A 20,772-nucleotide genomic window follows, 5' to 3' on the forward strand; every position below is an offset into this window, starting at 1 on the left:
GGGATTACATTGATCCGTTTGTAAATTATACTGTATATGTTTCTCGACACTCGGGAAACATGCCAGCTTAGCGCCTTACCAAAAGGTTTGGCGCGTTGTCGATGAGTGGCAGTTCTGAGGGTGATTGCTAATGGTGTTTTCTACGATGGGATATTGCGGAGTCGAGTTTCAAAATTTAACGACCTGTTTTGTTGTCTCTACATTTTACTGGGCCCCTTTGAGTTTGGGTGGACTACATGAATATAGTCTTGTGTTTATTTTTTCCTATATCATCTACTGTATGCTAGGGACTGCAAATCATACCATATTTCCTTTCTGTTCAAACCTTGGCCTAGTAAACTTCAACTGCGCTGACATAAGATTAAATCGCGTGCTCAACCGAGGCCTAAGGTTACCGGAAGCCCCGCATCAAGTATACTTACTATATCAAAGAGATGGGCTAGTAAATCCAAGATAGAATGAATGTCCTTATATCCTCGTCCTAAATTCAGTCGTGGTCAGTTGACAGCTCAAAACTCAAAAACACTCCTAACAGGTAGGCAGATCGTTATCTAGTCCCGTTTCCGATTCATCCGGCATGGGCAACTGAAGTTAAATAAGAAGTGCTCGGCGAATCCTAGGCAACGTTGGAAGCACAGGAACAGGGCTGTGGTGCTGGGGGACAACTCCTCTATTGACCGTGGTGTAGTAGCTGCAAGCCCACAAATTCTTTTTTCCACTCACCGTTCCCGTCGGGCCGCTATTTAAAACCTATTATTACCCTTCAACACTCTCCCCTTCGCAGCTCGAGCTAAGTTTGTCGACGAATCCAGATCGAGGGATACCTGAAAGATAAGCCCCAGACCGTCCTTTGCTGCTTGAATCGATCCGGGGAACGTTTGTGCCCAACTATGGCCACTCCGCTCGTTCCTCTGCCGGAGGTGGAGAGACTCAGTGCCTCGGTGGTGAGGATCCTAGGTGGTAATCCTGGCAAGGTGGGTTCGGACCGTGTCATTCAAAACACCCAGCTCGATGACTTATCCGGTGGCAACGAATCAGAAATGCCTCAGATTGTCTCTCGGGACTTGATGCACGTTATGTTAAACTAGATGAAACAAAGAACCTATGTTAACTTGGCACTGCATATAGTTTACACTGCAGGGTGAGTCACTTCCACCTTATCCAATACGGTTCGCGGCCTCTAGACCTGACCTGGATATGTCTCAGGAACGAATACGTATCTGATTGGCCGAGGGCCTCAACGGATTCTCATCGATACAGGTGAAGGGAAGCCTTCGTGGGCTGCTAATCTGAAGGCGATCCTATCGGAAGAAAATGCAACGGTGCATAAAGCGCTCCTGACGCACTGGCATCATGATCACATTAATGGCATCCCAGACCTTCGCAAGCTTTGTCCTCAAGTCACTATCTACAAGAACCAACCAGCAGAAGGACAAAGTAATATCGAGGATGGTCAGGTCTTTAGCGTTGAAGGGACTACATTAAAAGCGTTCCATACGCCGGGACATGCAGTTGATCATATGGTATTTGTGCTCGAGGAGGAAGACGCCATCTTCACCGGTGATAGTGGGTCTCACCCTTCTCTCCCAGTCCGTATCATATGGTAATATGATCGTGTATAACTGATGTGAAAACCTGTTAAGACGTCCTGGGTCATGGAACTGCGGTGTTCGAGGATTTGAAGGTGTATCTGTCTAGCCTACAGCGGATGCAAGACCGAGTCTCGGGACGCGGATATCCTGGCCATGGAGCGGTGATTGAGAACGCACCGGCGAAGATTACTGAATATATCAAGCATCGACAACAGCGAGAAGACGAGATAATACGCGTTTTGCGCTATGGAAAACTTGACGTCGACGATGACGAGCCATCCCCAGACTGGAAGGTCTATTGGACCCCCCTTGAGATAGTGAAAGTGATATACTATGATGTTCCGGAAAGCCTTCACCTACCAGCATCGCGTGGGGTCCTGCAGGTGTTGATGAAACTAGAAGCTGAGGGTAGGACAGTTCATGACACGGAATCGGGAAAGTGGAGACTGGAAACCGGGAAGTCGGCGCTATAATCATCTTCCATTATCTCACTTTGTGACAGAGTAATCACGTCTTTCTAATGACATCTATACAACTGTGGGGGTTTGTTCATGACGTGGTCTGGAATTCCTGGAAGTAGAAAGAGTGGACGGTCACCACACAGCAATAGGGAGAATTTTTTTTTTTAAAAAAAAAAAAAATCATTAGAGGCCTGTCGGGTTGGCCAGACCCTCTACTATTCAATCCTGGTTTTCCTGCACAAACATGGAGGGTGCTACTAGAACAAGTCTGATTTTTTCGGCAGGGAAAAGCCGGCGGATGAGCCTTCTTTCGGCCTTGCCTGGACTTGTCAGAAGTGCCCTGGTGTGTGTGAGCTATATAACGCCACTACAAGAGTGTACTGGACGTTAAGGAAAAAGAAAGGTAAGAAACCACCATTGAGGGGTTGGCATTACATTGCGAAATCGTCATCCGACCAACAGGTGGGCTCGGCGCGCCTAAACATTTTCCAGGCTGGAAAACAGATACGATTTCCTGTTGAGTTTTGTATAATACTTAAAGTCATGAGGGGAAACCCCTCAAAGGAACATAAAGAGTGTTGGCATCATCAGCATTCAGTGGTTGGCCATACCTGCGGGGCCCGTGACCTCATCTTCTTTGCATAAAACCAAATTCAACCCTTCACTTCAACCTTTCATTACTACGTTATCTTATTTTTATTCTATACCAGACTAATATTCCTACTTTTGCCCAAAAAAAGATAAGAAACTAACCAGCTTGTCTTCTGGATCTTCTTTTTAGTCGATGAACTTGTTAGTGAAGTATTATCTACTATTACTCCTAGTACCCGGCTGGAAACTCTGGGTCAGTTGGTCCGCGCGTCTGGTCGCTGAGCTCTGAGGTCACTGATTTCTCTCCCCCGCCGGACCGCACCTTCTTGTACTTCACTGAAGATCCTCCCCGCCTTCGCTGTAGCGTTGACATTTATTGTCCTAGTCTAGCAGTCTTCTTTGAACTGCCAACCGTTGTTATCTTTGGGGAGCGCGAAAGTTGTCAATCGATATTTTTAAGCTGGGATTGCCTTGCTTTATCTTTATACATTGTCATTTTATATCTTGCACCCCTCCCTTGTCTTTTCTATCGTCAACCCTGATTCCACTTTGCGATAGGTTTCTTTGGACTCAACATTCTTGATTTTATTCCCTCCTTCGATTAACGAATCTGATCATTCCCAACAATGCCTTCCCTCGAAGACGGTTCGAAAAATGACTCGAGACTACTGCTCATTTCAAATCGATTACCGATTACGATAAAACGATCCGAGGATGGGAAATATGACTTTTCCATGTCATCTGGTGGCTTGGTCAGTGGGCTCAGTGGGCTATCCAAATCTACGACTTTCCAATGGTATGGCTGGCCCGGCTTGGAAGTTCCCGAAGTGGAGATACCGGTGGTCAAGCAGCGGCTGAAGGAAGAATACAACGCGATTCCAGTATTCATCGATGATGAGCTTGCAGATCGACACTATAATGGATTCTCTAGTTAGTCCATCTTGTCATACACCTAGGAGTTTGAGATTAGGTCGTATTATGTGCTAACGTGTCTTTTCTTGGCCAGATTCTATTCTCTGGCCTCTTTTCCATTACCATCCGGGTGAAATTACCTTCGATGAATCAGCCTGGGAAGCGTACAAGGATGCGAACCGACTCTTTGCGAGAGCCGTCGCGAAAGAAGTCCAGGATGGAGATTTGGTTTGGGTGCATGATTACCATCTGATGCTTCTTCCCGAAATGCTCCGAGAAGAGATAGGAGATAAGAAACAGAATGTTAAGATCGGATTCTTTCTCCATACCCCCTTCCCTAGCAGTGAGATCTATAGAATCCTCCCCGTACGAAACGAGCTCTTACTTGGGGTCCTCCATTGCGACCTCATTGGCTTCCATACCTACGACTATACAAGACATTTCCTGAGCGCTTGCTCACGGCTATTGTACGTTGAGCCTCGTCGATCTCTTCCAAAACTCGAGGACTAACGACAGATATCTAGGGGGCTGGCGACGACTCCCAATGGCATAGAGTTCCAGGGCAAGATCATTGCCTGCGGAGCTTTCCCGATCGGTATTGATCCCGAGAAATTCCAAGAGGGTCTTAAGAAAGAGAAGGTTCAGAAGCGGATTGCACAGCTTGAGCAAAAATTCCAAGGTGTGAAGCTCATGGTTGGCGTTGACCGCCTTGACTATATAAAGGGCGTTCCGCAGAAGCTGCATGCGCTGGAAGTGTTCCTTAGCGACCATCCCGAATGGGTTGGCAAAGTTGTCCTGGTTCAAGTTGCTGTTCCCAGTAGGCAAGATGTCGAGGAATATCAGAATTTGAGAGCCGTTGTAAACGAGTTGGTCGGCCGCATCAACGGAAAATTTGGTAAGTAATCTGGGTGGAAATATATGATACTCCGATACTGATCTGGCTAGGTACTGTGGAATTTATGCCAATCCACTTCCTGCACAAGTCCGTCAATTTTGATGAGCTGCTTGCTCTGTATGCCGTGTCAGACGCATGCATCGTTTCGTCCACTCGCGATGGCATGAATCTAGTCGCGTATGAATATATAGCCGCGCAGCAAAAGCGGCACGGTGTTCTGGTCCTCTCAGAGTTCGCCGGTGCTGCTCAGAGTCTCAACGGGAGTATAATAATCAATCCCTGGAACACTGAGGAACTTGCCGGTGCCTACCAGGAAGCTGTGACCATGAGCGACGAGCAAAAAGCCCTGAATTTCTCCAAGCTGGACAAATATGTCAACAAGTACACAAGGTATGTGCTGGCCTAAGTTTTCGACAGATGAATGACGCTAACCTATTTCAGTGCCTTTTGGGGCCAGTCTTTCGTGACGGAATTGACGAGGATATCTACCCAATCGGCGGAGAAATTTCAGTCTAAACGGGCTTCCCTGGCTGGTGCGTACGATGAACAAGTGAACGGTGTGGAATCTGAAGGTTCATCTTAACCACGCACGCACGGCAAAAGACACCGGCTTCTATACTGCCTCTGGAGTCTCAGAAGGGAACGCAAAACAAAAGGGTGTGACGGATGGTCTAGAGCTTTATATTGGGTCTATGAGCACTGGAAGGCGTAAAATGCTTTTTGAGTTTGATTGCATTGGTTTAATACTCTCGGTCACTAGTATGGAATACCTTCAGAGTAATCTTGTTCTTAGATTCCTGGGTCCGGGTCATGGATGGGTATAAAAGGTTCGAGGTGTTGCTGGTGTACATGAAGCGTTCTGTCTAGGCTCTCAACTCCGTGTTATTTCTATCACTATTTGTATTTAATAGACCTGAAGAACTCCCACTAAACACTATTGGCCTGCTAGTTTAATGCTCGCTGCGGACCGACCACTTATATTTGAATAAAGGACCTGAGAAACTGTATGTTGTTACATTAAATGGTGGTGTGCAAACAATGCAAACACTGGAGAGAAATTCTGGACGGCCTCATCTGCGGATTTGACGCTCCTCCAGCGAAGACGCCGCTGAAGCAAAACAGTTGCCTGAGATTTTTTGTTGCAGCACAAGAGGATATCGCTCCGGTTTTTTGTTTACCGGACGAAGATTGGGAATTTAGTCAAAACATCGCGGATACCCCTACAATCTCCTTCCGCTTCCCGACACAACGGCCCGCACTCCTTGAGAGATCACCAGGTCGGACTTTGACGCACCCAAAAAGGACACGAGCATATAAAGATCACACGAAGGAAACCTCTACTCGAATTGAAGATGCGTCCAAACAATATATACCGGGCGATGCAGCCCCTCCGCTCTTCAATTGTCAGATCTACCACATCGACCTCATCCCCAACAGCACACATTTGCTCTGCCATCGCAACACCCTTCCGCCGCTTGAATTCGACCATTGCTACCCCTACCGAAGGTGAATCATCCCTAGCACCTTCTAAACCATCGGTGATACCTCCTTCCCTCCGCAGCTATCCTTATACCTTGAAGACCGGCACCGTGGTCTCCGTTGGCCGTATGGACCGTACCGTTCGTGTCGCCCACCGCCACACCGTCTGGGACAGTCATATTCGCAAGACATACCCCCAGGTCACGACATATCTTGTAGCCGACCCGAAGAACTCCCTGCGCGAAGGGGACGTAATCGAGTTCTCCTCTGGCTATCCGAAGAGCCGGAATGTGCGCCATGTCGTTGAGAGGATCATTGCGCCGTTCGGCGAGGCAATTGAGAACAGACCGGCTGTTTTGACGCGCGAAGAGAGGGATGCAGAGCGAGTGGCCAAGCGAACTGCCAAGTGGGAGCGCAGGGAAGCCAGGAGAGCAGAGGGTGGCGAGAGCCAGAACTTGGGAGGACGCGAGCATGTTGGGCGGATCAGGAGGTTGGTTTATGAGCGAACTGGGGCATAGTAGGAGGTGGATTCGCTCTATTTGACCTCCATTGGCATTTATCTTTTGATTGTATCACATAGATAACGGGCTCAGAGGACTGTATCTATCTTCCATGTGTCAACTCTTTCTAAATGTATTATATCTCTGTGCATGTGTGTCACTATTATTTTCTTTGCTGCTCTTACTCATATTGGTCGGGTATATTATAAACATGAGTCTTCCAGTATATTTAACCCTGGTCTTTTACTTTACTGGCGACTTGCCACGAAGAACAAGACTTAAGAACGCCTGCCAGAAGGCTTTGCCGAAAGTCAGCCATCATTTCTTGAGAAGAAGCATTGGTAGCACTGCAGGATTCTTATTGAATTGCCAAAACTCGTTCGCGAGGTCATGGGAGCAACTATATAACAGACTACTACACAATGTTCCCAACAAGCCATCTAAAAAAGCATGTATCTTTTATATGGAATGCCCCCATAAAAGATACTAGTTCGATTTTAAAGCAACTATACAATATCTTTTTGATATAGTTTTAGATAATATTCATTATTATATGTACTGTTTTTAATTCATAAGTCAATATATTTTTGAATTGGTGGTGCTATCTAAACAAAGCTACAAGTATCTTTCGTATGGGGTTCCCATACAGAAAGCACCTTGCTTCACCTGTGCCCGTTCAGCTGGCCTGGGTCACGCGCGGAATGCATGCTGTGTAGGGGTCTATGTATCTCCGCAATCCGGCGTACAAATACTCTCTTCTCTTCTAGAGGCCAAAATGCGTCTTTCTATTTTGTCCATCTCCAATCTCTCGGGCTTCTTTCCAACAACCCTTACGAATCCGATTCCCGACTCTTCCCTGACAACTAATGGCGTACCCTTCTCAACCAGAGCATACTGGATGCGTCAAGCGAATAAGGCACTCGTGGAACTGAGCCTTTCTCCCTGTCCCTTCAGTGCATTTAGCACTGTCATCGTTAATCATACCAATACTGATGAACTAGGAGATCTAGTATGTATGGGGGTCAATCAGAGGCTTCAAACGGGTAACCCGGCCATGCATGGTAAATTGACCCATACTCCCTTCACATCGCCCTATCCCTCACATGTTATTGACGAAAAATGACATACTCCAGGCGAAATAACCGCCATCACGAACTGCACTGCTATTCTCACAGATCCCGCTGGTCGATTCCGATTGACACCGTCTCAAGCCCAAGCAGCCTTTGCCGACTTGACGCTATATACCAACGCGGAGAGCTGTACTATGGTGTGTATATTCCTCTTAAAAATATTCTGAGCTCCCAATTCTATTCTATTACTTAAAGTTAACCAATAATCTGAAAGTGCGCCTCTGCTATTCGATGGGCGGGTTTCAAGGAATACGTCTACGGGACTTCGATCGATACGCTTGCCCAGAAGGGGTGGGCTCAAATAAATATTTCCTCGTCGGAGGTCTTTAAGGCTTCTTTTGATTTGCCGTCTCGGACCCGGCTGATTGGGGGCGTTCTTGCGAATGAGACCGATCCGTACTTTTTGTGGCAGTATGATCGTTCTTATCCTTGTCCTGGGGGTTGTGCGCGTGCTGAGAAAGGGGCGAGTTGTCGGATCGCTATGTAATACTACGAAAGAGTTGGACTATGGAGTACTAATGTTGGGCTATGGATGGGATGTACGTACGTATATGCATGTTAAGGCCGTTATGTGAGATGGTGTATAGTTATGATAGTATGCTAACTGGCGTGGATATTTAACATTTGAAGGGTAGATTCCTGAATGATAGAAAATATGATTAATTATAGCCTACCTCTACTGTGATATATGGATGGTTCATACCCCAGGCCTGCAAGGCACTAATCGCTCAATACGGAAAGAAGCTCGGCCGACATTATTTCCCGAATAGGCATGTTTGAAGGGGAGTTCTCCGAAACCCGCTCATAACCACTGACATATATGATGGTTATCTATACCTTCTACAGTAAGAATATCGGATTGGCCCTTATGTCCGGGCATGGCATATTGTTACCAGTATTTGGGAGAGAAGATGGTATATAAGGGCAATAATGCCTTGCGTCTTCGTGGACAGCTATTTACTAGTAGTATTCACCAAGCAATCCAATCTAGGACCAATAGCGAGACAAGACTCAATATGGCCTCTAACCCAATCGTTTTAATCACCGGTGCCAATACTGGCCTCGGACTCGAAATAGTCAAGGACTTCTTCCGCTCGCCTAAAGCATACACCATACTTCTCGGGGGTAGGAGCCTCGACAAAGCCAACGCCGCCGCTAAAGAAGTGCAGGCGGAATTTTCCGAGAGCTGCAGCGTTGTCAAAACGGTCCGAATCGATCTTGAAGAAGACGACTCGATCTCTAAAGCATTCGAATATGTTGCCAACGAATATGGTCGAGTGGATGTCTTGATCAACAACGCAGGTAAGTAAGTCCTACACCTTTCACACTCAACGACTAATACTTGGATGTAGGGGCATTGTTTGACCCTCAATTATCCGCCGGAAGTCTGACAATGCGAGAGGCGTGGAACAAGTCATGGAATGTCAATACCACGGGGCCACAGATCCTTACTCACACTTTCGTGCCTCTTCTCTTGAAATCGACAGATCCGAGACTCATCTTTGTTACGAGTGAGACGTCTGCACTTGCTGAGACCGAGGATGCCTTGTACAGCTACGACCAGTCCCCCCCGATGGGTTGGCCCAAGAAAGAATTTTCTTATACAGCATACAGATCTAGTAAGACCGGCTTAAACATGATGATGCGTGAGTGGGTTCGGATTTTGCGAGAAGATGGTGTTAAGGTCTGGGGTATCTCGCCAGGATTCCTAGCAACTAATATAGGCGGTGATAGCGAGAGGTACAAAAAGCTGGGCGCATTGGATCCGATCATCGGGGCTGAGTTCATACGGGGTGTGGTTGAAGGTGCTCGCGATGAAGACACTGGGAAAGTCATTCGTCGAGACAGGGTTCAAGTTTGGTAGCTGTATTTAGCCACAAAGCTGACAAGTCGGGTGCGATTAGACGTATACGTGTATTTTAGACGGACAATTGAGAGTCGAAAACGGCCCAGTCGATATTTTCAAAGTCGATGCCCATGATGTTGAAGGGGTCAAACGAATCAAAAGGAGGTATATTTGTCTGGACATCTGTATTCTCTACCTGCATAGGCGGTAATGTAGAGTTGAAACCCGATGTGACATCGCCTGCAGGTTGTGATTCGGGCTCCCCGGGCGTCTCAGTGTGGTTCAGAACGACATGCAAAGCATGGGAAACTCGTCTTGCTTCTTTGCAGACCTGGGACTTCTCCACGCAAATTTCATGCGACTGCTTAAGCAAAGAGAGCACTTCAGCTTCTGTGACGGAATCGATAGTACTAGTCCTTGGCGTTCGTTTGCGATGGATATGCACCCCCAGGCAGAGCACCATGACGCCCAGCAGAAAATCACTCATGGTGAAGTTTGTCAGCATCCAGCGCACCGCATGTAGTTGACCATCGGGAGAGAATTCTTTGTGCATATCGATAAATTGACTAACAAGCCTCCTCGCAGCCGCGACACAGGATTTAGTACTGTTAACATTACCTCGGACCATATATCCGCGGTGCAGAACACAGAGACTCTTTAGATAGATGAACTCGATGTATAGTCTGGTTATTATGAGAGAGGGCGCATCTGTAATCGACTCTGAGAGAGGGCGAGCTCGCAAAACATCGGGGGTTGTCGCATACATTTGCCGGATTTCTTCGTCCAGTCGAAGCAAATCAACTTCTGGCTTCTCTCTAAACGACAGCATATACTTGCAGACCTTGCTGAAACTGGTAATTTGTCGGTCTTTGACAACAAACCACAAGAGATTTGTAGGTTCACTCTCAGGTCTCGACTCGGGCAAGACCTGTGTATCCACATCAAAGTCCGAGTCCAAGAGATTCCTTGGGGACTTCGTGTCACAGCTCTCGAGACAAATATTGCTCGGCAGACCGAGCTGGAAGCTGATCATCACATCCATATGCTTACATGAAGCCCAGAAACGTCTACGTATTTCGCCTTCGAAGACGCTCAGAGATCCGAAGGTATCTGGATCTCGGTGGTAGCCCATTTCGTACGCCATGCGGACAACCATGGCTAGAACCGCCCCGGCTTCTCGGCACGGGTCCATGCTTTGTAGATATTTGCACTGTGCATAGAGCGTAAGTGCCTCCACTGCAAGTTTCCGTGGCCGATGATACTCTCCTATGAGAAGGCATTGTCCAGCAGCCGTGTGGAGCTTAGCACTTTCGGGGGCCGAGTTCTTTCGCAAGGAACAACCCGGGCTAGTTGTCTCCTTAATTAGAGATACCGAGCAGCAAATAGAGAATAGAATGGAAAGCCAAAGGGGGTCGACATTGTTCGGATTAGCCCAGAATTCTTGGTACTGGCGCTGAAAGTGATAGGTGTGAATGAACGGAATACCGAAGGTTTTGCCCTGAAAGTATGACGAAAGGTAACGATCAACCTCAACTCTCGAAGGAAGATATCTAGATATGACTTGTTGCAAAGAGTAAAGATGTGGCGACCCAAAGATCAGCTCAGTACCTGGGACAGGAGTCTCTGGCATAGTACGTCTCCCAAATTGCTGGACCTCAGAAGCGCCACTCAGAGTCGACTTCAGCTCGTGAATGTCGTTCAGAATAGCAGACCAATGTGTGGAACCGACATATCTTGCAGAGTCAGGTGTGTCACTTTGAGACGAAACAACAGCATCGTTTATTGAACAATGGGATGACTCTGGAATTAGTTCATCGTTCCCCGATGGAAGTTCTTCCTTATGCATCACAGACTTAATCAAAGACTCCAAATGCGTCAGCCTGGCTTCAATGGTGCTCCGGTCGTTGTGATTAGCTGGTGAACCCGCAGTCCACTGATAAGAGCAAGCATCTGATCCATGTCTCATAACGCAGCTACTGCAGGGCTGGCCTCTATCACATCGGAGCTTGGATTTCCTGCAAGGATCGCATACAAAGGATGCTCTAGGTGATTTCGTGACTTTCGCAACCGAAGTCCTACTTGAAGGACTCGTAGGTTTACGAGCTCGAAATTTGCTTGTGAACCTTGAGATGTCCGACATTCTATGCAACAAAGCTATGCTTGAATTAAACAGATTACGGTGATATTGTGATGCATCAGCATCGGCAGGATTATGCAATGTAGTGCTTGTCCTGATACTAGAATCCAATGAAATCCATCCAATAAAACAGGTCACGTGGCGTTAGACTAAATTTGGTCAAGACTGTTTGTCCTACAAATTGCCTTAGTCATCTCTAACTAGTCGCAAACAATGGATGCCCTGACCAGTCATACAGGAAACAAGCGAAATAATCATGAGCACTCCTTGGCAGAACATACGCCGTAGCCAAGAATTACAATATTCTAGACATGTACATTGAGGTGGCCCAGTTTGGCTTATCTCCGTATAGCTGCGCGGGACTTTGAAGTTTTTCTTACCCCAGTTGAGCAAGAAAAGAAGCGTAACGATGGCATATATCAGAGCCGCAGTTCATTATGGCGAGTACGATGATGTAGCTACTGTGTAACAGACATATGTTAGCACCACAGAGGTTCCTTGTTCTGTGACATGAGAGGTGCTATTCCGGGCTGTTTAAGATTTTCCAGGGTGAATCTACTTCATGCAAAGATATTTTTAGCTATAAATATTTCGTTGGCCAGCAACGGTGTCAGGATATAGATCACCAGCTTTTAAATAGGGGAATTGATGTGGAAGCAACCTCCAAAGATTGAAAAGTCCAACGGAATTCGCAGTTAGGGGTATGCGGTTACAAGGGATGGATAGTAGTGGGCCTTTGTTGGATGTCACGATGGAGTTTAGGCTTTAAGCTTAGGCTGTCTGAGATGGGATACTTTGTAGGGCTAATATTGGTTTTATACCATTGGGGGAGGGGGGTCTTGTAGTGACTACTCGCGTGAAGGATGAACTATTTGTGATTCATCAGGGGTCTGCTTGTTAGGAGATGTATTCGATTTTCTCAGGCTGTTGTGATATTCCTTGAGTTTTAGGATTGAGGCTCTAGGTGCAGACTTGCTGGCACATACCAATGGGAAGTATGTACCTGAATGTCCGATGAAAAGCAAGGGCACATTTCACAATAGTCCTAAAGATTAGTCTCAGACTTGTCCAACTATGCGATGAGGCTACATAATCTTGTTGCAATGTTTCGTACAATGTTTATAGATCAAGGAGAGATTTTGGGTCTGTTCGCGGTGCCTCTCTCTCGAACCCTAGGAATTTCAATATAGCATTCTCTAGAATCGTTTGAATCCAACGATAAGAGAAAGAATATGAAAGAATATCGAGAGAGAAGGGTTCAGGGTATTTTTTTTTTTTTTTTTTTTGCTTTACTTGAGTGATCCACACCTCTTAATTGGAGGGAATACACAAGACTTCAAAACTAGTAGGAGTAGTTAGAGGGCTCCAGTCTGTGGCCAATAAAGGTTCAATAGTGTATATTATCACTGATATGGATCATATGATACATTAGTTACATTGATACTTCAAGAATATTTGGTTTCTTTTTTTTGGATTGCAAGTCAAACTTTGTTGAAGCCCATATGTATTTCTGACTGATTAATAAGGTAGTTTATTGCAGAGAAGGATGAATGAGAATGTATTGAATTATTTGTTTTTGTGTCTGTGTTGATCCCGCGGGGAAAGTGGTGCCGGAAAACAAAGGCAAAAAAGTAAAAATTAATAAACAATTCAAGCCACCCTTTTCGGGTCGCGAAAGTCACCGGAGTGACTCGAACTCGCCCCGTTGTTTACTCCGTCTCTTTCCCTTCCTCCCACCATTCATTTATTGATTGAAATTCCATCCTCCATTTTGCCCCACGAGTTCTGTCCGGTTTAGACTACTGACAGCAGACCATCCATAACCTCTTTGGCAACCATCGACATTGAGTTATTCTTTCCTTCGTCGAGCGTGGCTAAACTAAACATACGGTTAACTGCCCAACCGCACGGATCCTGCAACCTTCTGCAAGCTTAAGGTGTGTGCGATGCATAAGAGAAAATCTACCTAGCTTTCAATTCTTGTGCTCTTCTTGTCTACTCGAATATTCAAACGAGATCTACTTTGCCTGTTATCCTACAAATCGCACATAAATGGCACCCTTGCCTTCGCCGAACCTCAGGAAACCAACTAACCCGTCCCTCTGTCTTCTAGTACAGTACCCTCCAAACCGTTATCATGGCTGACGGAGAGGAGGACTTCTCCTCTCTCCCATTGCCTGAACGATTCACGCACAAGGTTAGCCCCATCCGTCGACGATCTCCCCTGATTCCCCGATAGCATGCAGACCCTAATGCCTTCTCTGTCGCGCTTGTAGAACTGGAAAGTCCGGAAGGGAGGGTATGAAGATGCCAAGCAGCAGTTTGAGAAATCACCAGATGAATCCGATCCCGTTTTCACACCGTTCATACAAGACCCGGGCCTATGGAAAGGGGCTGTCGCTGATTCAAACGTCGCTGCCCAACAAGATGGCCTTGCTGCCTACTGCTCCTTCTTAAAATTCGGCGGCCTTCAAGCCTGCACAAGGTAGGATTTCTTTTTTCCCTCGATGAATCGTACTACCATATTGTAGGCACGGCTAACTCTCCTCGGAATAGGACCCGTGCAACCACAGTTTTTCCCATAGTAGAAAAAGGCCTTCCGTCCACAAGACCCGCAGCAAAAACAAACGCCCAAGAAGCACTTCTACTATTAGTTGAACTAGACAAGGCGGACCCAGTGATCGAAGAAATCCTGCCAGCACTGTCACACAAGGTACCCAAGGTTATTGCTGCGACGCTGACTGGTTTGAGGACAATCTACCACAACTTTGGATGTAAGATTGTTGATCCTAAGCCAGTCCTCAAGGCTCTCCCCAAAGTCTTCGGACATGCCGACAAAAACGTTCGTGCGGAAGCGCAAAATCTCGCAGTGGAACTTTACCGGTGGCTGAAAGACGCCATTAAACCGCTTTTCTGGGGCGAGCTGAAGCCAGTCCAGCAAACGGACTTAGATAAACTATTTGAGAATGTTAAGCAGGAACCGTCACCAAAGCAAGAGAGATTCACTAGAGCCCAGCAAGACGCGATGGCCGCCGCCAGTGCCGCCCCAGAAGATGGCGAAGCCGAAGACGGCGGCGAGGACTACGAGGACGAGGATGGCGGAGAGGTTGATGCTTTTGATTTCGCAGAACCTGTCGATGTGATGCCCAAGGTTCCAAAAGACTTACACGAGCAGTTATCATCGTCCAAATGGAAAGACAGGAAGGAGGCACTAGATGGTCTGCAAGCCGCGCTGAATGTCCCGAGAATTAAAGATGGTCCATTTGACGATATCGTACGAGCACTAGCTAAGTGCATGAAAGACGCTAATATTGCAGTTGTGACTGTCTCCGCTAACTGCGTCGATCTACTCGCCAAGGGCCTTCGCAGCGGATTTGCTAAATACCGCTCAGCAATAATGTCCCCTATGCTGGAGCGCCTAAAGGAAAAGAAGCAGAGCGTTGCAGATGCATTAGGCCAAGCCTTAGACTCGGTCTTCGCCTCGACTAACCTGACAGAATGCTTGGAGGAAATCCTTGAGTTCTTGAAGCACAAGAATCCTCAGGTGAAGCAAGAGACCCTCAAGTTCCTGATCCGATGTCTCCGTACCACTCGGGATGTTCCATCAAAAGCGGAGGTCAAGTCAATCGCTGAAGCGGCTACCAAGCTCCTTACCGAATCTAGTGAGGTCAACCGAGCCGGAGGAGCAGAGATCCTTGGTACATTGATGAAGATCATGGGCGAGCGAGCGATGAATCCCTACCTCGAAGGACTTGATGATATCCGAAAAACGAAGATCAAGGAGTTTTTTGAAACCGCCGAGGTTAAAGCAAAAGATAGACCTAAGCCTATTGTTGGTGCACCAAAGGCTGTGCCGGCAGCTGGTAAGAAGGTCGTCGGTGGAAAGAAGCCAGCGATGGGAGTGAAACGGCCCGCTCCGGCGGCGGCACCACCGCCAGCTGAAGAGCCAGCGTCTGCCCCATCCCCTGCTAAGAGACCTGTGTCATCGAAATTGGGGGGCCCCAAGGCTGGTGGGCTTCCCACGCCCGGCTCTAATCTCAAGAAAAGGTTAGGCGGTCCTGGAGGTTTAGCGTCACCACAACGACGGGTTGTTTCTCCTCCCGAGGAGCCCGCCCCTCCTGCTGCTCCAAAGTTTGGCCTTGGACGAGGACTTGCAGGACGTCCTATCACCAAGCCAGCTGCTCCTCGTGAACCTTCGCCCCCACCAGCAGCGCCTCAAATGAGCGGAATGACAGCTATTGAGCGAGCTGAGTTAGAGGAGTTGCGTGCCGAGCAGGAGCAGTTTACCAAGCTGGTCGAAGATCTGAAGTCTGAGCGGACCAAGTTGAAATCTCAAGTGACAGAGCTCCAGGATCAGAACGCACAACTCATTGAGGATCATACCAGGGATGTTCTGAGCGTCAAAGCTAAGGAAACGCAACTGGTAAGGGCGCGGAGTGATGCAGAGACCGCCGAGCAGACTGTTCAGAAGCAGCAGCGGGAAATCGAGCGGCTGAAGCGGGAGCTGGCAAGAGCTCTCCGTGCCAGCGCTATCAGCCCACCCAATACTTTGCCCGATGGTATTAACATGCCATATGGAGACGCCGCATCGGTTTACCAGGACACGGCCAGTAATGGGCACGGTCATTTGTCACGTGCCCACCACATGGGGTCACGGTTTGAGAGCTCAAGACCCAGGAGTTATGCTTCAGCTAGCCCAAGTGAAGAGAAGGAGAACAATGGTCTAGACTCTCCGGGGCTAGGCAGCAGAGACGGGGGGCTTGGTCGACGAAAGCTAAGCCCTACCTTTGGCACCAGTTATTCCGGAATGGGTAGTCCAACGCGGTCTTCCATGCTGGGATCTAGCAATGCCTCCGGGGATGATCAGCCCACGAGAAGTACAGAGCCAGCGGAGAACTGGAAGCGAGCTGCTGAGGTGACGAGCCAGCTGAAGGCAAGGATAGAACAAATGAAGGTACGAAATCCCATATCCCATACCGTATGAACCATATCTGACGTAGAATGGTGCAGGCTAGGCAAGGACTCACGCGACCACCTACCCAACGCTAACGACTGAACGATTTCATGTTTTCTCTCTCCCTTCCCAGATTCCCTTTAATTCTACACGGTTTCTATTCTCTGGCTCGGTTGCGTGCGTGTTGTGTTACATACGGTTTAACGGGCGCACCTTTTGCTTGGGTGGGCTGGCTAGCTCCTTTATTGTTCGTTTTGTGCCCTTCAGACTGCGAGATTTGCTTGTCTTCAGTGGATCGCTAAGACACGAAAGGGGGTATCATCTGGTTGCATTTTATTTTGGGATTGTGACTTTATACCACTATGTTTTCATGTATAGATGTTTCACCATGCGCATGCAGGTGGTGTATTGTACGGGTATTGCATTTATCAATCGGAGGGAATCGGTCCCGGGGTTAATACAGTATATCCGTTCATGAGGTTCTAGGCCAGCCGGGGCTGCATTTAACATTATAATACTTAAGATAGGATGGGTTCAAGAAATAGAACAGGAAGGCTCGTCGCTACGGTCGACAACTACGAAGGCAGACTTCACATGAATGCTTAATTGCATGGGGACTACAAGCACGGTTGGGTTGAAGTCTTGAAATAGCATTCATGGGTATCTGCGACGTGTACATAAGATTGAAAGAAACAGAAGACCATCAAGATGGATTGGGATTGAGAATTGGGTGCCAAAAGCTCTCCACCCATCTAAGCTATTATGCCATCAATAAGTTAACTGAGCCGTTAACACCATTCCCAGGAACCGAGGCCGTAATTTGCTTTTGAACAAATCCCAACTTTTCTTTCGCCGGAAGAGCGCAACAAATTGTCATTAAGATCGTTGGAAAACCCGTCATTGCGGAACTAAGCTAGACATGTGGACTAGTTTAGACCTTGACAGCGGACTCAACAGCCTTGCGCTTCTTCTCCTGGCGAGCAATGGCCTTGGGGCCCATAATACCACCACCCCAGTGACGACGGGACTCCTCGTACTTGTCGGTGTAGCCCTCCTTGATGGTGGAGAGGAGCTTGGCGAACTCAGAGTTGTCCTCAGAGCGGACCTCAGTCAGAGCGAGGACGGCAGCGGTCTAGTGGATTGTATTTAGCATGTGTGGTTACGGAGACATGACGGAATATCAAACTAACCTTCTTGTGGACAACGGTACCGAGACGAGCCTTACCCTTGACAATGGCGTAAGGGACACCCATCTTGCGGCAGAGAGCGGGAAGGAAGACAACCAGCTCAATGGGGTCAACGTCGTGGGCGATGAGGACAAGGGAGGCCTTCTTGTTCTCAACGAGACCAACAACGTGGTTAAGACCGTACTTGACGTGGTAGGGCTTCTTGCTGACGTCCTCCTTCTTCTTGCCATCGGCAACAGCGGTGGCCTCAGCGTGGAGACGCTCCTTCTTCTCGGCCTTGGTCTCAGGGCGGTACTTGTTGAGGAGCTTGAAGGTCTGGGCAGCGGTGTTGCGGTCCAGGGTGTTCTGGAACTGAGCAATGGCAGGGGGGACCTTGAGACGGAGGTTCAAGATCTTCTTCTGGCGCTGAAGACGGACATACTCGGGCCACTTGACGAAACGGCCGAGGTTACGCTTGGGCTGGATGTCCTGGCCAATGCCGAAGTTGCGGGTGCGCTTCTCGATGAGAGGGTTCTACAGCATATTAGCACACCTTGTTGTTGTGCAGAACTAATGGGCTCTCTTCTCATCACATACCTTAGGGGCCTTCTTAGAACCAGCCTTACCCTGGGGGTAGGGCAGAGGGGCGGCCTTCTTTCCGGACTTGGGAGGCTATCATTGAGAAAAGAAGATCAGCACATCGTGTCCACCAACGCTGCATCTTCCTTGAACTCTAAAGAGAGCATCGACCTAGTGTATATTCCAACGACTAGACCGATGCCTCCAGCCAAATCATCGCTGGCGCCCTCATCCCGAAGGATTTGTGCGACCAACGGAATATTGCTTTTGAGACTTGCGACAGAAGCCGACGAAATCGTCTTACGACATGTCGCAGAGGTTTTTCGAAAGCATATTTTCGAGAGAAACTAAATCAACTGGGCGTTATATGCTTACCATTGTTGTCGACTGTGTTCCGCAACGGTGCTGGGTGATGGGCTTGACGGAGAGAAGAAAAGAAGAAAAGAACAACTGAATTCCAGCTCAGCAGAAAAGAAAAGCCGTCGGTTCGTGCGTGGGCCGCGCTAGTGCGGAAAAATCCACTAGCCGATCCGGTTCCGCTTTTCCTTGTCCCGTGACTTAGGGTTAACCCTTTGTCCTCCTTCCATCTAAGGGCTAGACTTCAAGGCAGGCTTAGATATACTAGTACTACATTGTGTACATAGGTCCTCTCCATGAATCAATGCTATGTCATCTTTCAGAGTAATGGCCTACATTTATACCAAAAACTGGTTGAGTGTTGCTAGCTGCCTTAGCATAACTGTCAGTTGTATGATTTATGAACAGTATACTCTCCAAAGCTAGAAAGCCTTCTAAAGGCATTTATGCATCAATTAAACCCTTTCGCTTATACCATGACTTTCTTCTTATCATTACATCATTGACATCGTTTTATGTCATAGGACAGTTACTCTTCTCCAGTCGTAGCACTGTATCCTTACATTCTCACACGCCGAGCCTTTAAGTATTCATAATCCGGCATGGCTGCCAAAACCGCCTTCTCAACAAGAAGACCAGACTCCTCGCCGAATTCCTTTCTCCACTTAGATGCCTCGGCAGCGATGTCCAAGATCTCCGGTGCCTTCTCTTTCAAAACCCCGGATGATCCCGCCAAGCTAGATAACATGATCGCCTTAGCCTGCTCGCTTTGAATGGGTGACCTTTGCTCGGTATTGTCTCGCTGCTCGGTAGAAGTTCCGTTACTCTGCACACCACTAGTCTCTAGCTTTTTCTCCCACTCAAACTTGAGCTTGTTGGGATCCAGGCCCGCCAGCTCACAGAATCGAGCTAGCACATGAGGATTATGGATAACATCATGGGCATCCAGCAACAAGGGCTTAGACTCCGTATCGTGATTCTCCATACCCCAGTCGTAGAGCATCCGGGTCCACTTCATGGACATGTTTGTTTCTAAGACACCACGCAGCTCCTCTTGCTGTACAGCATCTATGGCCACCATCTTCAGCATTGCACGATAGAAGGAGGGAAACACCAGCGCTGGATGACGAATGATAAATGCAAAGCGCCAGGTGCGCAGATACTCGTCCGAAAAGACGGTCTCGTTATTAGGGGAGTAGGTCTGTGAGGGTCCGTAGGTGATTGGGATTTGAAGGTGGAAGAAGGAGTCATGGCTACCGTTGGTGCCGTAGATCATCCGACTGAATGCCATTGGGTTGCAGAGCCAGAAGGCATGCTCTTTGGTGAGTAGCATTTTATTTTCTTTCTCAGCCCGGCTACTGTATTTCTCCATCTCGTCCAGGCCATCCTGGAAGGCAGCTCGGACTTCATCACATTCGCCCTTGGTCCACTGGTCGGCTGGCTTGTAGATGCGACCGTCCTTGGCGCTGGACATGAAGGCATTCATGAAGAAGTAGCCTCCATTGTCGTTGGCGATGATATCAGGCTGGCCTGGAATATTCAGAACCTTTAGGAGGAGGTTGGATGCTGTGCGAGGATAGCTGACGAGAAGAAGTCGACGGGGGGCCATCTTGAAATGTAAGGTGGATAGTAGCTATCGGAACAATAAGCTTAAACTTGTCTGGATCAATCAAAGAAGAAATGGATGGTGAAATCCCGAGAAGCGATGGTGTGATCGAGGAGCTTAAATACTGTTTGGAATTCAATAGCATGCTTTTCCCCCTCCACTCCCCTCTTTCTGCCAAAACTTTCACTCCGACAACGCAAATACAATCTCTAACCGCTAGTAATCTTCTAATGGACGATCATCAGCCAATAATTTAAGGCCAGGACCGCGAATAACACCCAGGTGAATGAGAAGGCTTGTCAAATCCGAGATTAATCATTCCCGTTTCTTTCAAAAGTTAGCAGAACCATCTGAGCGTCATGCAGTAGGCGTGGGCCTCTTCTCCCCAGACGGGCCTGTCATGGTCAAAAACCGGTTAGGGCTTCACAGCAAAGCCAATCGGTCCCGAAAGGCCTACTCCACCACGGAGTACGATGGGTCTTTCTATGGAGTTTGTCGCGTTAATGTATCGCACTGCTGTTCTGCAACCTCAGATGGTCTCACCCGGAGGTATCGCTTTTAACCAAA

At 47.9% G+C, this 20,772-nt stretch overlaps 10 protein-coding genes across 10 annotated transcripts; 7 read left to right on the plus strand and 3 right to left on the minus strand.

The window, feature by feature from the left end:
• On the plus strand, positions 1–623 carry BDW43DRAFT_177281 (uncharacterized protein). The gene has a single exon (XM_032038811.1). It carries the CDS (start codon positions 131–133, stop codon positions 455–457), a length of 327 nt encoding a protein of 108 aa, XP_031896595.1. The 5' UTR covers positions 1–130; the 3' UTR covers positions 458–623.
• BDW43DRAFT_177361 (putative metallo-beta-lactamase domain protein) lies at positions 429–2,614 on the plus strand. Its single transcript, XM_032038812.1, has 6 exons — positions 429–496; positions 544–974; positions 1,129–1,141; positions 1,207–1,566; positions 1,644–2,095; positions 2,345–2,614. Exons 2-5 carry the CDS (start codon positions 891–893, stop codon positions 2,063–2,065), a joined length of 879 nt encoding a protein of 292 aa, XP_031896596.1. The 5' UTR covers positions 429–496; positions 544–890; the 3' UTR covers positions 2,066–2,095; positions 2,345–2,614.
• Positions 2,615–2,668: 54 nt separating this feature from the next.
• Positions 2,669–5,456, plus strand: BDW43DRAFT_177117 (glycosyltransferase family 20 protein). Its single transcript, XM_032038810.1, has 5 exons — positions 2,669–3,574; positions 3,651–4,023; positions 4,081–4,451; positions 4,502–4,841; positions 4,893–5,456. The coding sequence occupies exons 1-5, from the start codon at positions 3,271–3,273 to the stop codon at positions 5,032–5,034; spliced, it is 1,530 nt and encodes a 509-aa protein (XP_031896597.1). The 5' UTR covers positions 2,669–3,270; the 3' UTR covers positions 5,035–5,456.
• Positions 5,457–5,803: 347 nt separating this feature from the next.
• Positions 5,804–6,448, plus strand: BDW43DRAFT_314617 (uS17 family ribosomal protein; the record flags this gene model as incomplete). The annotated part of the gene is made up of 1 exon (XM_032047851.1): positions 5,804–6,448. The coding sequence occupies one exon, from the start codon at positions 5,804–5,806 to the stop codon at positions 6,446–6,448; it is 645 nt and encodes a 214-aa protein (XP_031896598.1).
• Positions 6,449–7,123: 675 nt separating this feature from the next.
• Positions 7,124–8,235, plus strand: BDW43DRAFT_287554 (nucleoside deaminase). Its single transcript, XM_032043168.1, has 3 exons — positions 7,124–7,491; positions 7,564–7,697; positions 7,775–8,235. Exons 1-3 carry the CDS (start codon positions 7,206–7,208, stop codon positions 8,045–8,047), a joined length of 693 nt encoding a protein of 230 aa, XP_031896599.1. The 5' UTR covers positions 7,124–7,205; the 3' UTR covers positions 8,048–8,235.
• Positions 8,236–8,433: 198 nt separating this feature from the next.
• BDW43DRAFT_287556 (uncharacterized protein) lies at positions 8,434–9,508 on the plus strand. Its single transcript, XM_032043169.1, has 2 exons — positions 8,434–8,862; positions 8,913–9,508. The coding sequence occupies exons 1-2, from the start codon at positions 8,439–8,441 to the stop codon at positions 9,422–9,424; spliced, it is 936 nt and encodes a 311-aa protein (XP_031896600.1). The 5' UTR covers positions 8,434–8,438; the 3' UTR covers positions 9,425–9,508.
• On the minus strand, positions 9,452–11,615 carry BDW43DRAFT_177396 (uncharacterized protein). Its single transcript, XM_032038813.1, has one exon. It carries the CDS (start codon positions 11,544–11,546, stop codon positions 9,480–9,482), a length of 2,067 nt encoding a protein of 688 aa, XP_031896601.1. The 5' UTR covers positions 11,547–11,615; the 3' UTR covers positions 9,452–9,479.
• A 1,508-nt stretch (positions 11,616–13,123) lies between these two features.
• Positions 13,124–17,000, plus strand: BDW43DRAFT_287563 (putative spindle pole body component). Its single transcript, XM_032043170.1, has 5 exons — positions 13,124–13,480; positions 13,657–13,740; positions 13,820–14,028; positions 14,100–16,497; positions 16,554–17,000. Exons 2-5 carry the CDS (start codon positions 13,681–13,683, stop codon positions 16,590–16,592), a joined length of 2,706 nt encoding a protein of 901 aa, XP_031896602.1. The 5' UTR covers positions 13,124–13,480; positions 13,657–13,680; the 3' UTR covers positions 16,593–17,000.
• Positions 16,983–18,718, minus strand: BDW43DRAFT_287567 (60S ribosomal protein eL8). Its single transcript, XM_032043171.1, has 4 exons — positions 18,618–18,718; positions 18,261–18,335; positions 17,688–18,197; positions 16,983–17,629 (listed from the first exon to the last, which is right to left on the minus strand). Exons 1-4 carry the CDS (start codon positions 18,618–18,620, stop codon positions 17,429–17,431), a joined length of 789 nt encoding a protein of 262 aa, XP_031896603.1. The 5' UTR covers positions 18,621–18,718; the 3' UTR covers positions 16,983–17,428.
• On the minus strand, positions 18,689–20,350 carry BDW43DRAFT_177407 (uncharacterized protein). Its single transcript, XM_032038814.1, has one exon. It carries the CDS (start codon positions 20,206–20,208, stop codon positions 19,159–19,161), a length of 1,050 nt encoding a protein of 349 aa, XP_031896604.1. The 5' UTR covers positions 20,209–20,350; the 3' UTR covers positions 18,689–19,158.
• Between the last annotated feature and the right edge of the window lie 422 nt (positions 20,351–20,772).

Source organism: Aspergillus alliaceus (genome assembly GCF_009176365.1).
Source record: "Aspergillus alliaceus strain CBS 536.65 unplaced genomic scaffold BDW43scaffold_49, whole genome shotgun sequence".
In the NCBI taxonomy this organism is placed as follows: domain Eukaryota; kingdom Fungi; phylum Ascomycota; class Eurotiomycetes; order Eurotiales; family Aspergillaceae; genus Aspergillus; species Aspergillus alliaceus.